Source organism: Natator depressus, chromosome 2 (assembly GCF_965152275.1).
Source record: "Natator depressus isolate rNatDep1 chromosome 2, rNatDep2.hap1, whole genome shotgun sequence".
In the NCBI taxonomy this organism is placed as follows: Eukaryota; Metazoa; Chordata; order Testudines; family Cheloniidae; genus Natator; species Natator depressus.
Genome location: NC_134235.1, coordinates 229,401,228 through 229,414,684, shown reverse-complemented (window position 1 = coordinate 229,414,684; position 13,457 = coordinate 229,401,228). Strand labels below are relative to the sequence as shown.

Below are 13,457 nucleotides of genomic sequence, written 5' to 3'. Positions count from 1 at the left end.
GCCCCTGTTGAACGCCATAGTCACCAGTCTGAGGATGGAATACTGATGAGATGAAAAAATAAAGCTGAAACGTGTCAGACTTCTGATATATTCATGTGCGACAATTTTGCAACTACAGTTTTACAGACAGGTCAAAGATCTTCAGTCCAGCCAAAAGAAAGCAAATGGTTTCAAATAGAACAGATGTTAATGCTCTGTTTGCCAAATGAATTAAGAAATAATTTGGATCCTAATATTTAATATGAAGATGAATATGGCATGATTAAGTTTTTTCAGAATGTTTTTTACAATTCAGCATCATAATGCAGCTTAATAAAATACCTTTCCAAACATGTGCTTTTCTTTAGGGAAGCAAAGAAACAGACTGGAACCGATGGATACCATATTTGTTAAACAGGTTAAAGAAGGTGGACCTGCTTTTGAAGCTGGATTGTGCACAGGTGCTGTTCTTTTATAGTGCTAATTTAATATAAAAAAAGCTATAACTTTTCTGCAGTCTTGTCGTCTTCATTATTGCACTTTCTGGACTCTTACTCTCACTTCTCCCTCTGTGGACTGCCCCAAACACTGCTACTATAGTCTTCTTTCGGTCCTACCACTCTGATCACGCAAGTCCATCCCTTTGATTATTTTTCAGTGTCTTCCTGTCTCCCCACCACAAACTCATGCTCCTTTTCCTTGCCTATAAAGTGTTACATAAACTTGCCCCCACCTTAATCCTGGCTCCCGTTTTATATTGCTTCCTCTCCCACGGTCAGCTCTTCAGTTCTCTGTTTGCTCCTTCTTTACTTTTTTCACAATCTTTTCTTTTATGCTGTCAATCATGCTACCTCTCCACCTATCCATACTTTGAGCATTGTCACCAGATTTATCCTCTAAGTCAGTGGTTTTCCAACTTTTTATTTCTGGGGACTCAGTTGAAGAAAATTGAAGTTGAAGACCCAACGGAGCTGGGGATGAGGGGATTTGGGATGTGGGCTCAGGGCTGGGGCAGGGGATTGTGGTGTGGGAGGGGGTCTGGGCTGGGGGAGCAAGCTCTTCTGGGGCCAGGGATGAGGGATTTGGGGGGAGCTTCAGGGCTGGGGCAGGGGATTGGGGGCTTGGGCAGTGCGTGGAGCCTCATGGCCCCCCTGCCTAGAAGCCGGACCTGCTGCTGGCTGCAGTGTCGGAAAAGGTAGGCACTAGCCATGGGGTGGGCAAACTTTTTGGGCCAAGGGCCAGATCTGGGGGAAACTGTGGGCAGGGCAGGGGGTTGGGGTGCAGAAGGAAGTATGGGGTGTGGGAGAGGGTGCAGTGTGCAGGAATAGGCTCAGGGCAAGGGATTGGGGCAGAGGAGGGGTGCGGACTGCAGGAGGGAGCTGGGGGTTGGGGTGCACGAGGGGTGTGGCAGGGGGCTCAGGGCAGGGGGTTGGGGTGCAGGCAGGAGGCTCAGGGCAGGGGGTTGGGGGCGGGGTGCAGGAGGGATTCTGGCTCCGGCCTGGCGCCGCTTACCTAAAGCGGCTCCGGGGTGGCAGCAGCGCGCCCTGGGGCCAGCGCAGGCTCCCTGCATGCCTGCCTTGGCCCCACGCCGTGCCACTCCAGGAAGCAGCTGGCACCATATCTCTGCGCGGCCCCTGCGGGAGGGGAGGGCACAGGGCTCCATGTGCTGCCCTTGCCACGCCTCCAGGTACTTCCCTGAAGCTCCTATTGGCCACGGTTCCCCATTCCTGGCCAAAGGGAGCTGGTGGGGGGCAGTGCCTGGAGGCAAGGGCAATGCATGGAACCCCCCGCCACCCCCCTCACGGGGCCTCAAGGATGTGGTGCCAGCCACTTCTGAGATTGGTGTGGGACCCGCGGGCCATAGTTTGCCCACCCCTGCACTAGCCTGCCTTTGCTGGGCAGCACTGCCGATGGGACTTTTAACATCCCGGTCAGCAGTGCTGACCGGAGTAAGTGCCTGACATGCTGCGACCCAGTACTGGGTCTTGACCCAAAGTTTGAAAAACACTGCTCTAAGTGCCCTCTCTTCCATCAGACCTCTACATCAAACCTAACACTTCAAGCAGTCCTGCTCTTCTTCAGTTCTCTTATAATCCCCTCACTCTCCTTTTCCTGAATGGTTGTCCTGTATTTTTTATGTGTTTTTTGTATTATGTATTTGTATTAATGCCCCAAACCCACAATCAAGACTGGGACCATATTGTAATAGGTGCTATACAAACATAAAGGAAGATGTGAAGAGCTTATAATTTAAGATAAGACAAGGGACAAGTGAGTGTGACAAACAAGAGGGAAGGGTTGAGGAAGGACAGGACTTTACATGTGGTTACATAGGTTATGTGCATAACTTGATGGTTCCAAATCATTTAGCCCTCCACCTTCCCACTCCCCCACCTATTTTAAAGCAAGTAAATATGAGCAGTCCCCATTTGGCCCTCTACCTAACCATTATTTTGCTTATTTTGTCTGATTTAGTCCAAAAAAATCTTTGAAACAGAGAATCCATCTGTTTGTAAAGCACCATTTAAAGTGCATTACAAAGGCTAGGTCTACACTAAGAGCATTTACTCCTAGGTATACCAGTATACTATGCTGGCAAAAGACTCTTGGTCTGGATGCAGCCAAAGTTGCACTTTATACTCATGTAGTAAATACCCCCTAGTCCCCACAAGCAAAACAAGCTATACCAGGATATAACTCTTGTCTGCGCTACAGAATTCTGCCTGAATGCCTCAGTTGATCAGGCTCTCACCTCTTCGCACCACTATGCTGGCACAAGTCTGGTATAAACTTAGGCTAAGTTTTGTAATAATTTGTGGTTCTTTATTTAAATTCTTCAAGAAAAGTTTTTAGAAGGAACAATCGTACAAATTATACAACTACAGATTAGGTAGCTGGATACCATTGTAAATGAGAATTTCTATCCTTAAAAGCATGGCAAACACTATACTACACAAAAGCAATACATGTGAGTCAGAGAACACTCCTGACCTGGCTGTTGAGATTTTTTTTTTTTTTTTAAACGTATACATGTATTAATTGCCTGGACTAGGGTAATTTTTTTCAAAAGAAATATGAAAACTCTAGGGCATTTAGAAATTTAAAAATCACAGCACTGACTTTCCAGGCTCTGCAGTACATCCTATTTTTTCTTCTCGCTCTGGTATAGTTTTACAGTAGCAAGCATTCTCTGAGCAACGGCATCATTTGATGCTGGTGTATAGAGAGAGAGAGAGAGGTTTTGGCTTGATAAAGTGCAGCATACAGTGAAGTTGTACAAAGGGAGCATGTTACTTTTCTGACCGAAGATGAAATTCAATATTTGCCATACTGAAAAGGATAAAATCAGTACAGAGAATATTTTATTTTCAGACTTATAAAAAGGTAGAGAATAAATTTTTTTTTTTAAATTGCCCACGTGTCCTTTTAAGGAGACTACTGATAGTCATAATATCTAATTAGGTCATGTTGCTATTTCTGTTAAAAACTGTAGATTAACATGTAGTATTATGGCTCTGTCTTGGAAATCACATTATAAAGCACTCAGAGAACGGTCAGCCAGCTAGACGGCTCGGCTTCTGACACAATCACTTTGTATATAGTGGGTATCTCATTTTGTGGAACCAACTTTTCTTGGGTTGTTCCATTGCAATATATGGTTTTATTTCATTATATGGTTACACTAAAGGGGTTAGATTTTGAAATCGAATATGAACTTAAGTAGTTACGTTTCATTATTTTTGTCAGTTTGTATTTCATTGCTGCAAGGCACTTATTTTGTATTATTGAATGTCTCATTCACAGTTTGATTGGACAGAAACACCCAGTTTGCAAGTGGATCAGTTGCCTGGAAAAGCTAAATGTGGCATGCTGTAATATAGAGACTTGTGATAATCTTGTAAACTTGAATGAAAGGATATCCTAACTGCAGAATGGTTTAGTTTAAACATTTTTCATAGTTCTATGTAGTTTTGTATTCATAAGTCTAATTGGGTTGTTGCTGAGCAGGTCCATAGTTCCCATGTTTGACACTCAAAGCATTTTACCTCAGAGATCACATCTAAGAATCCCAAACATGGTAGAAAGTAATTACAATATCTATAACTATAATGGGCCCGATTATGTACACCTATGCAAAGTGGGTATAAGGTACTGTCAGGACAGCATTTTGCATGTACTCAGCACAAGTGTAAATGACTCTACAACATACAAGGCAGGGGAGAATTGGTACCAGTGTGTTCAGATTGAGTCACAATGTTGCCAAAAGTATTGAGGTGGGTTTAATCATTGGATAACTGTAAGAACAACTTTCACTTACTTCTTCCCACAATAAGTACATTCTCTCCTTCTGTCTACCTATGACAGAGCAAAGCCCCTTCCACCTTATAATCTTCGTTCAATCACTCCATTCCTGAGGCTGATTCTGTCTTCAGTGCCACTTAAACTTCTAGGCAATTCCTTTTCTGAGTCACTGGGCGCTTGATCCATGCTGACCCACATCACTTCTTCTGGTTCCGAGTCTGAGAGCTGAATTGAAAATCATGGGAGAGCAGGCTGGAACCAAAAACTCCACAGGAAGACAGGTGATATGAGGCAATATAAGGATGTTCGTCATTACTCAATATTCCTATGTGAAAACAAGAAGTACCAAATAAGTGGGCAAGGTTTGAAGCTATAATTTAAAAAAAAAATAAAAAAATCCGTTCCTATTTTCAGTGGCAAGAGGGAAGGATCTGATAGTATTTGGAAGAAGCCCTACAATATGGCTGAACTTCTTAGAACAGGATTTAAAACTTCTAAGTATGTAGCTCTTGGCCTAAATTATGACACATTTTATCTGTAAATTTTTTTTTTTGTAGTTTGAGAATGATTCAAGCATTCCAGACTAAACTGTGGCTTCAGAAAAATCCAACACTTCAGTGAAATTAGGTAGGGAATTCACAATGATCTACCTACTTATCTGGAGTTTGACTTTCCACCAGCCAAGATTACTCATCGGTCATGTGGATTATCAGCCGCCAGAATTTGGCATCAAATTCTCTTCTGTAGTGTTGTTTATTATTCTTGCTCACCTTTGGGAAACTACTTTAGCCAGCAATACCAGTTCAGCAAAACAATCAGCTGAAACAAGGACCCAAATGCACTGTTCACAAAGTTTACATTTGTAAATGTGTGATCCTTTTATTCATCATGTGTTGAAAATCATATGTACAGTCTAAACCAGTAAAAAGAGGAACCATTAGGTCCGTTTCTGGATATGGAACTCAGCTGGGTTAGATCTTCCAACTGAGGACAAAGTTCTGCATAATGCCAGGAAGCAGGAGAGGTGATCGCTCAAGAGTGTTCAGCAGTCATGTATTCCAAAGAGTCTCCAGTATATATCTATAATTGGTTAACCTCTTCTACAGGGTATTTGTATAGAGAAGATTCTATCTAAGAAAAATAGGAGTTCTTCCTCTCTGTGTTATTAGAAGAGTTCAAGTCGTCTTTTCTTCTGTTTCAAAGTCTCTTATATGTTGTTGTCCGTCCTTAAACATTTTCTATTTCTTTCTTTTCTTCTTCTGAGAGAAGACCAGGATGTGCACGATTACTTTGTAATTCCTGTATTGTGTAGGGGGTACAGCCTCTTTTAGCTCTGTTGTGATAGTCATGAGATTAGTTTCTGTTTCAAAACTGAAAAGGAGCCCACAGTACACAGATCTGTCATGTTTCCTTTATGTTAAGTTGCCATCTATCCGTGGTTGAAGAGTGAGAGAAGCTTATAATCAGTAGGACACAACAAAACTACCTAGAGAAGCTCAAAGAAACTGCAGTTCAATTCTAAATTTGATCTAGGTGGCAGAGAATTAGACCACTACACCATGTGGATAGATAGATTGGACATCGAAAAGCTAAAAGTATCATATAAGTAACACTAGCATTTTAAGGAAAAGAAGGAATTGGAGCAGCTTTAGAAACATTCTCTCCTTATTGCTATAACTACTACATTTTAGAACAAAAGAGTATTGCAGTGCCTGTTGAAAAGACACGTGCTACTGCTGGAGGTGTTCTGAATCCAAAATTACCAATTTTTTAAAATCTCTAAACAGTTTACTTGTAAATATTTTTTTTTAAAAATCAACATATTTCAATATAGAGAAGTGTTCCTCAAAAGTTGTTTTGGAGGCCAATTTTTTAAACTAGCCTCTTCTATTGTTTGTGCCTGCTTGTGTGTTCAAAAGAACATTTGTATGAGCAAATGAGTTGTTTAAGGGGTGTAATTTGGGAGCATAGAATTAAGAACCAGATCTGAATATTTGGCCGGAAAAATTTAATTTTTGTTTTTAATATACACACTATATCTACACATAAAGAAATATTTTTAAGTAGCAAAGAATATGCTTGTAGTTTGTTTTTAAAGCAAGCTAAACTTAAATTCATTATGTTAGTGATCCTGATTATTGTAAAGTACTGAACCATCCTTTTAAAATGAATGGAGAAGAATCCAAAGAACTGGAATAGAAACAAATATGCTATATGTTTAACTTTTTGTTTATTTTTTTCCCATAGGTGACAGAATTGTAAAAGTTAATGGAGAGAGTGTTATTGGGAAGACATATTCCCAAGTAATTGCTTTAATTCAGAACAGGTAAGATATTTGTAAATTAGTCCCTTTTGAGTGCCAGCTTAATAAATTGGAGCATAGGGAGGGATGACTGTTGCATTATTCTGCAAAAGTGTGTGTCAACCACTGGGTGTGCAAGTTTGTGTGCATGCGTGTGTGTATACACACACACACACACACACACACTGCTTGCGGAGGTGGGAGGGATTTTTATATATATATGTGTGTGTGTGTGTGTGTGTGTGTGTGTGTGTGTGTGTATATATATATATGTATATATATATATGTATAAATAAAAATCCCTCCCACCTCCGCAAACAGTATTGTACTCATAGGAATTGTTGTACTGTATTAGAGCATGGTCCATCTAAGCTAGTATTTGTCTTTAATAGTGGACTACACTAGATGCTTCAAAAGAAGAATAATGGAATAATAGTGTAATAATCTTCCTCTCCATGAAGGTCTCATTCTAATCCCTATATTTGGAGATTGATTTAAAAAACGAAGCATGAGGTTTTATATCCCTTCAAAATTTTTGTTAGGATTAACTGTTATAATTCTGGATTTTATTGTATACAGTGCTGTTGTAGCTTTGTCGGCCCCAGAATATTAGAGACAGGGTGGGTGAGGTAGTATCTTTGGTCTGAAGAATAGCTCTGTGTAAGATCAAAAGCTTATCTCTCACCAACAGAAGCTCGTCAAATAAAAGATACTACCTCACCCACCTTGTGTCTCTAATCCTTTTTTGAATCTTATTAAATTCTTGGCCTCAGTTATATTCTGTGGCAATGAGTTCCACAGTCAAGTGGTTTTGGAAATGGATTTTATTTATCAGTAGTGAAAGTGCCACCTTTTATTTTCATTGCATGTCGTCTTGTTCTTGTGGTGGTAGGCAGGGAGAAAGAAAGCTCTTGATCTACCGATTCTATTCCATTCATTATTTTATATACTTTCCATGTCTCCTCTTATTTGTTTGCCTTGTAAAGTACAGTCCCTATCTTTTCAGACTCTTTATGGAGAGGTTTTCCCGTGCCTTTATTCATTCTAGTCCCGCTCCCTTTCTAATTTTGATTCCAGATACGCTGTACCTTTTTTGAGTTAATAGTTAATTTAGAGCCCTATGAGATGTCTGAGTAATTGAGATTTTTCCCTCCGGTGTGCTTTACTTGGCATTTATTAACGTTGAACTTAGTTTTCTATTGTATTGTTGATTCATGTAGTTTGGTTAGGTCCCTCCAAAGTTACTCAGTCTTCTCTGCACTAGACTAACCTAAATAACTGTCATCTTTAAATTTTGCAACCTTGCTGCTCATTCCACTTTCTGTATTATTATTAAATACATTTGAAACAACACATTGTTACCTTTTTGCCATGATGAAAACCAACCGTTTATTTCTATTCTGTGTTTCCTGTCTCTTAGCTAGTTTTTTTGACACAAGACAGTACTTCTCTCTGCAGCGACTGCTTAGTTTCTTTAGTAGCTTCTTGTGAGAGACTTGGTCATAGGACTTTTGAAAATTAAATTACATCAGCTGGTTCTCCTTCATCTACTACTTTACTGACACGTTGAAAAAAAATCATAGATTAGTGCGAAATTACTTTTCTCTTCATAAACTGTGTTGGTTATACCCTAGCATAGTATGACTTCCCAGAAATGTCAATACCCTGATTTTAATTATAATTTCAACCCAATTTAGCAGATCTAAATGGAAAGTGTACTGGTCTGTAATTCCCCCAATCACCCTTAGAAATAGTTTTAAATATAAATAATTTGCTATTCTATGGTATATTAGCTGTTTTTAATGACACACAGCATATTTTGCTATCAGCTCAGCCACTTCATATTTAAGCTCCTTTAGAAGTCTTGAATGTAAACAATCTGGGCTTTGTGGTTTATTGCTTTTTAAATTATCAAATTATTCCAACACCCCTTCTCGTGGCACCTCAATCTCTCATAGTACCTCATCTTTATTTCCAGAAAAGATGTAAACTGAGTTTTGCAATGTTGATGCCTGTCCTTGTTACTGAATGCTATGGACTTCAGTAGTGTGACTTTTCCTTAATATAGGGCCCAAACTAATGCTTGTTGATGTCAGTGGAAAGATTCCCCATTGACATCAATTGGTTTAATCCACATGCCTTTTGACTTAGAGAAGTCAACTGCATTCGTCTAATGGCTTTGGGGACATGCAGCCCTCTTTCTCAGTTTCTGGGAAGAGATGGTAAAGTTTGATTTATACTATATATTCTTTCTGAAGGATGAGAGAATTGCACTGCAGAATTCCCAGAGTGAATTGTTCCAAATGACACAAGTCCTGAGATTGCTCTTGAATCTAGTCTTGCACCGTTTACCAGAATTTGCCAACCTATTTGATTGGCCCAGCAAAATTTTATCTTTATTCACTTGCATACAAGCAACTTAGAGACATGATGGGCACTAATGTTAAAAACCTGTAAAAGAGACAAATTATTTTACTAGTTATTGTTGAAAATAGACCAAGAAACAGGAGATCAGTATGCTGATTCACAGTAATGATTTTTTTTTAAAGTCATTTGGGGGTTGGAAGAGCCACAACCCCAGCCTTGCATTCAGTTTCCTTTTAAATTTTTCATAACATAAATATATTGCTAAAACCTTCAGAACTATACACAAGATTAACAGTAGTCACCAAAAAAAAAGCCCATAAAATGTGCGTCTTCACGCTGGTCTAGGTTCTTAGTGCTTTTGTTTTGATGCCTCTTCTGATGCCGAGTCAAGAATTTTTAAAATTTGATTAAGAACAGCATATATGACATAAAAATGAGGTTATTTGCTTGATCAGTGCATTCCATAGACATCTCTAAGAATTAATAATGTTGTACCTAATATTTTGTTCAAACTGTCACTTCCTTTGAGTGTGATGCTTCCGATCAGCATTATACAAGTGATAATCTTACATACACTTTCATGAGTGTTAAGAAAATGAAGAAAACAGTTTTAAAGATTTCCTCAATATCTTGACACCTGGAGTGAAGATTTTGAGACTTACAGGTATATTTCACAAACTATGAAGATTGGGAGGTCTCAAATCCCTCTGCCACAAGGTTCATATAAATGAACAATCACACTTAGATCAACTATTTTGAGTGAAGCCTCTTCAGTGACATTTTAGTTTACAAATGTTTGTTTTCTTTTGGTGACTCACTGGAAATCTGTGTTTAAATTTTATTAGAATAGAAGAAAAATCCCTTTACATAGCTCAGATAAATGAGCATGAAATATTGGTTGGCGAGAGTAGGAGAGTGGCTTGATATTCTGCTCTATGTAAGAAGCCCCCCTATCCTCTATAGGAGCTATGTGGGTGGGAACTTTGCATTATGAGCTGCGTGGCTTTCTGATATAGAGTCTAAGGTCCTGATGTTGAAGTTGAATAGACGAACCCTTGCATAGGTGTGAACCCTTGCATAATTTGCCGCATGGGGCTCTGCATGAGTCCTAAGGTCAGTTCCAGTACTGAAGTCTATATTTTCAGGAGCAATAATGTAAAACTACAGTACCTCGCTCCCTACTTTTCCAACTGTTACTTTAGAGTTGGGGGGAGTCATCTTCAAACAGTACAACAGAGTATCATTAACACTGTTGTTTTTAAACATTAGTTTATAACTTTACTGCTTATATTACAGCTAAAATGGGAATTGTTGAAAATTTTTGTTTTAATGTGTGAATAGTCATGTACCTGTTAAACTTGTGTTCTAAAAAGTCTTTGAAACTTATTTTTGAAGACTTATTTTTATGGTAGTTTACACACTTTTTCTTTCAGTTTATATCAATCTGCTTCTGATAATAAAATTGGTTTTAAAAGTTAAAGAAACTATACCATTTGGCATAGTGTACTGTACATTTTCAAATGAATATTTTAGGAAAAAAGCTTTTGAAATCTAATTTCCCACATTATCCTATTTTGAAGTCCTAACTTTTTGTCTGTAGTCAGTAGCAAATGGATAAATGAACTACAGAACAGAAGCATCTTTCATATGTAAAGAATACCTAAACATATGTTGTTCTTTCAAGAATAAGGCCTTGCTTTTGTGGGAAAATACATTTTATTAAACTGAGTTCTGACCTTCTGTTGAAACTTGAACAGACTGGATCTTCTGTGCTCTGGATCTGAAAGTCTCGGAGAGACTCTCAGTCTCTGCAAGGACCTTTTATTTTCTTTAGACAATGGTGAAATCTTGGGTTTCTCCATTTTCCAAAACAAGGTGCATGGCATTTATTTCTAAAAGCGACAGGGCAACTTTAAAGGCGTTAATGTTTGTTGATTCCATTTCAATGCAGTAAACAGCAATTTTTCCAGTAAATGTTCATCAGCCATAGTTAAGTCACATAAGGTAGGTTGTAGATCAGCTCTAATATCATTGCATAAGAGAGTCAAGACACACTATAAAACTGACTTGGAATCCATTCAGCCTGTTGTTTTAGTGTAGAGTGCCTTCTCTGATGCCAAGATAAGGATTTGTATCAAGATCTGTGCACACCAGGAAATGCAATGGAGACTCTTAGGGTACCTCTACCCAGCAAAATAAAACAAAACACCACAGCAGTGATTCTGAGCTCAGGACCACTGATTTGGGCTTGTGCTAAAATAGCAATGTAGACACTCTTAACTCAGGGTGGAGCCCGTCTCTAAAATGTGCTGGGGGGAGGGTCTCAGAACCCGGGCTCCACCCCAAGCCCGAATGTCTACACTGCTACTTCTTTGCCCTGCAGTGCGGGCCCTAGTCAGTAGCCCTGGGTTCTGAGACTTGCTGCTGCGGATCTCTTTTTGCGGTGTAGAGATATTCATGGTTCTTGAATTGCCTTAGTTTTTGATGGAGCTCATTGGCATTGTTTCCAGAATAACACGTTCATAGGATTTGCCTTTGTTTGGGGAATGTGAGATAACTGTTTCTCGCCAGGTAACTTCTGAAAGTTAGTTTTGGACTAGCTGCATGGATTATACTTATCATTTCTGGCTCTGTCTGACCCATCTTTAATCAATTTTCAATGTGCATTCCAGACCCATATATGTACCTACGCTTTCTGAAAGTGGTGGTCAGTTACTTGAGACTTCTTTATGTATGTTCTTCCTGTGGGTTTAGTAATTCAGATATAAAGACCATAGCTTGACATGAGATGCCAATAAATAGCTGGCAGTTCACCTATTGTCATATGTCTCTTCTGAATGACCGTACAAGTTTTATCTGATTCCTCCAGGATGATGTTGAAGCATGATCATGGGATTGGATGGGGATGCCTTGCTACTGCCTGTACTGTCTTCTCTGCCAGTTTTCAGGACCCCTAAATTAACTTTCTTAAGACAGTGGAGGGGGGGTAGTTGTACTTGTATTCACATATTTGCAACTTTAAGTTTTGCCCAAGACACCCGAGGCAGATACCGTGGTTCATAGATATCCCACAAAAAGCAGATCTTTTTTTTTAAAAAAAAGATAGCATAGGTACCTTAGAAACACTCATCAGTGGCAAGTCATGGTGCATATGACCACTCTTACCTGCTCGCCAAGTAAGCTATGCTAGCAGATACTCTGCCTTACCATCCAGAAGGTGGCCAGATTGTTTAGCTCTCAAGCTAAATATGGCTGTTTATAAAAGGTTACTTTTGAATGCAAAAGAAAAACTTGAGTCATGTGATATTGTGAGGGCCCTACCATCCTTGCTCCAACTTCCTTAATAAGAGAAGTTTATTTTATTAAAGATATTGCATTGTGTAATGTAATATTGAAGCAGGAATATTTAATTCTGTTGAATGTGCATGGTCTAACATATCTCTTATGTTTAACATATTGGATATATAAACGAACCTTGGTAAGTAAAATTCAGTGTGTAAAGGGGGAAAAAAGGAGTTTATTGGTCATGCTATGATTGCCATTATGATTTCATCTCTAGTGAAGAGACTTATTTGAAAGGCTAAGCATGTTTTAACTTTTAAATGGTGAGTGCTTGGCAAGTTCTGACATGGGGAAGCAAGCAGACCGTATCTTAACCAGTGTCATTCTCCTTATATTAACTGAACATAAAATCCCCTTTTCAAAATCGTGAGTAATATATTCTATTGTGTTTCAGTGACTGCATACTGGAACTTAGTGTTATGCCTAAAGATGAAGACATCCTTCAACTGGTACGTTGTGTTTCTGAAAATGAAAATAAGATATACTATTGAAAAAAACCCATTGATTTGCTGAAAATATTTGAACAGTGTATGCTGCTTTCTGAATACTTTAAATCTTTGAACATTTGCTGTTAGGAAGTGGTTGGAATTTCAACATTTATTTTTCTGTTACTCCTTAACTCCCACTCTACTTGCTCGTTATCTCTGAAATTTCAGAATGTGAAAGCACCAGTAGTAGTTTTTAGGACAGGAGAAAAATACCTCCATTCATAACATTTTCCACTATATTAGTAAAATACTGAAGCTATACTAAAGAGGTATTTTAGAAAGCACAACTCTGACACTTATGGTTGTCTGACTTTATTTAATGTAGGTTTCTTAACATTAGAACTTGAGAAAGGGCTATTTTAAGAAAATTGCTAGATTTTGTGAAATTTTTTTAAACAGAAAGAACTTACTTGCACTCTATACAGAATTCAGTTCCAAGTCAGAGGTACTTCCAGATTTGAAGAGAAGTATAATGTTGCACCGTGTAAAGGATGCAGTGTCACCTGAAACAAAACTGTGAAAATTTCCATGACAAAATGTAGCAGTTGCATATAATTTGAACAAGGAGAACTATATGGTTTTGAAAATGTTACTGTATGTACAGTGCTGCGCATCTTTCCTCAAACTTGTAAAGTTTGCCCCAGACAATACTGTATATGCAGTTGCTTATTTTCTAA

The 13,457-nt window shown here is 38.8% G+C and overlaps 1 protein-coding gene across 6 annotated transcripts in view; it reads left to right on the top strand.

Moving 5' to 3' along the window:
- The window catches only part of ARHGAP21 (Rho GTPase activating protein 21), a 193,906-nt gene that overhangs the window by 113,577 nt on the left and 66,872 nt on the right, over positions 1-13,457 (top strand). For all 6 annotated transcript variants that reach the window (XM_074946082.1, XM_074946083.1, XM_074946081.1 and 3 more), the window contains exons 4-6: positions 348-440; positions 6,529-6,607; positions 12,687-12,741. In XM_074946082.1, the coding sequence (XP_074802183.1) occupies positions 348-440; positions 6,529-6,607; positions 12,687-12,741 (227 nt within the window). The remainder of the gene's footprint in view (positions 1-347; positions 441-6,528; positions 6,608-12,686; positions 12,742-13,457) is intronic.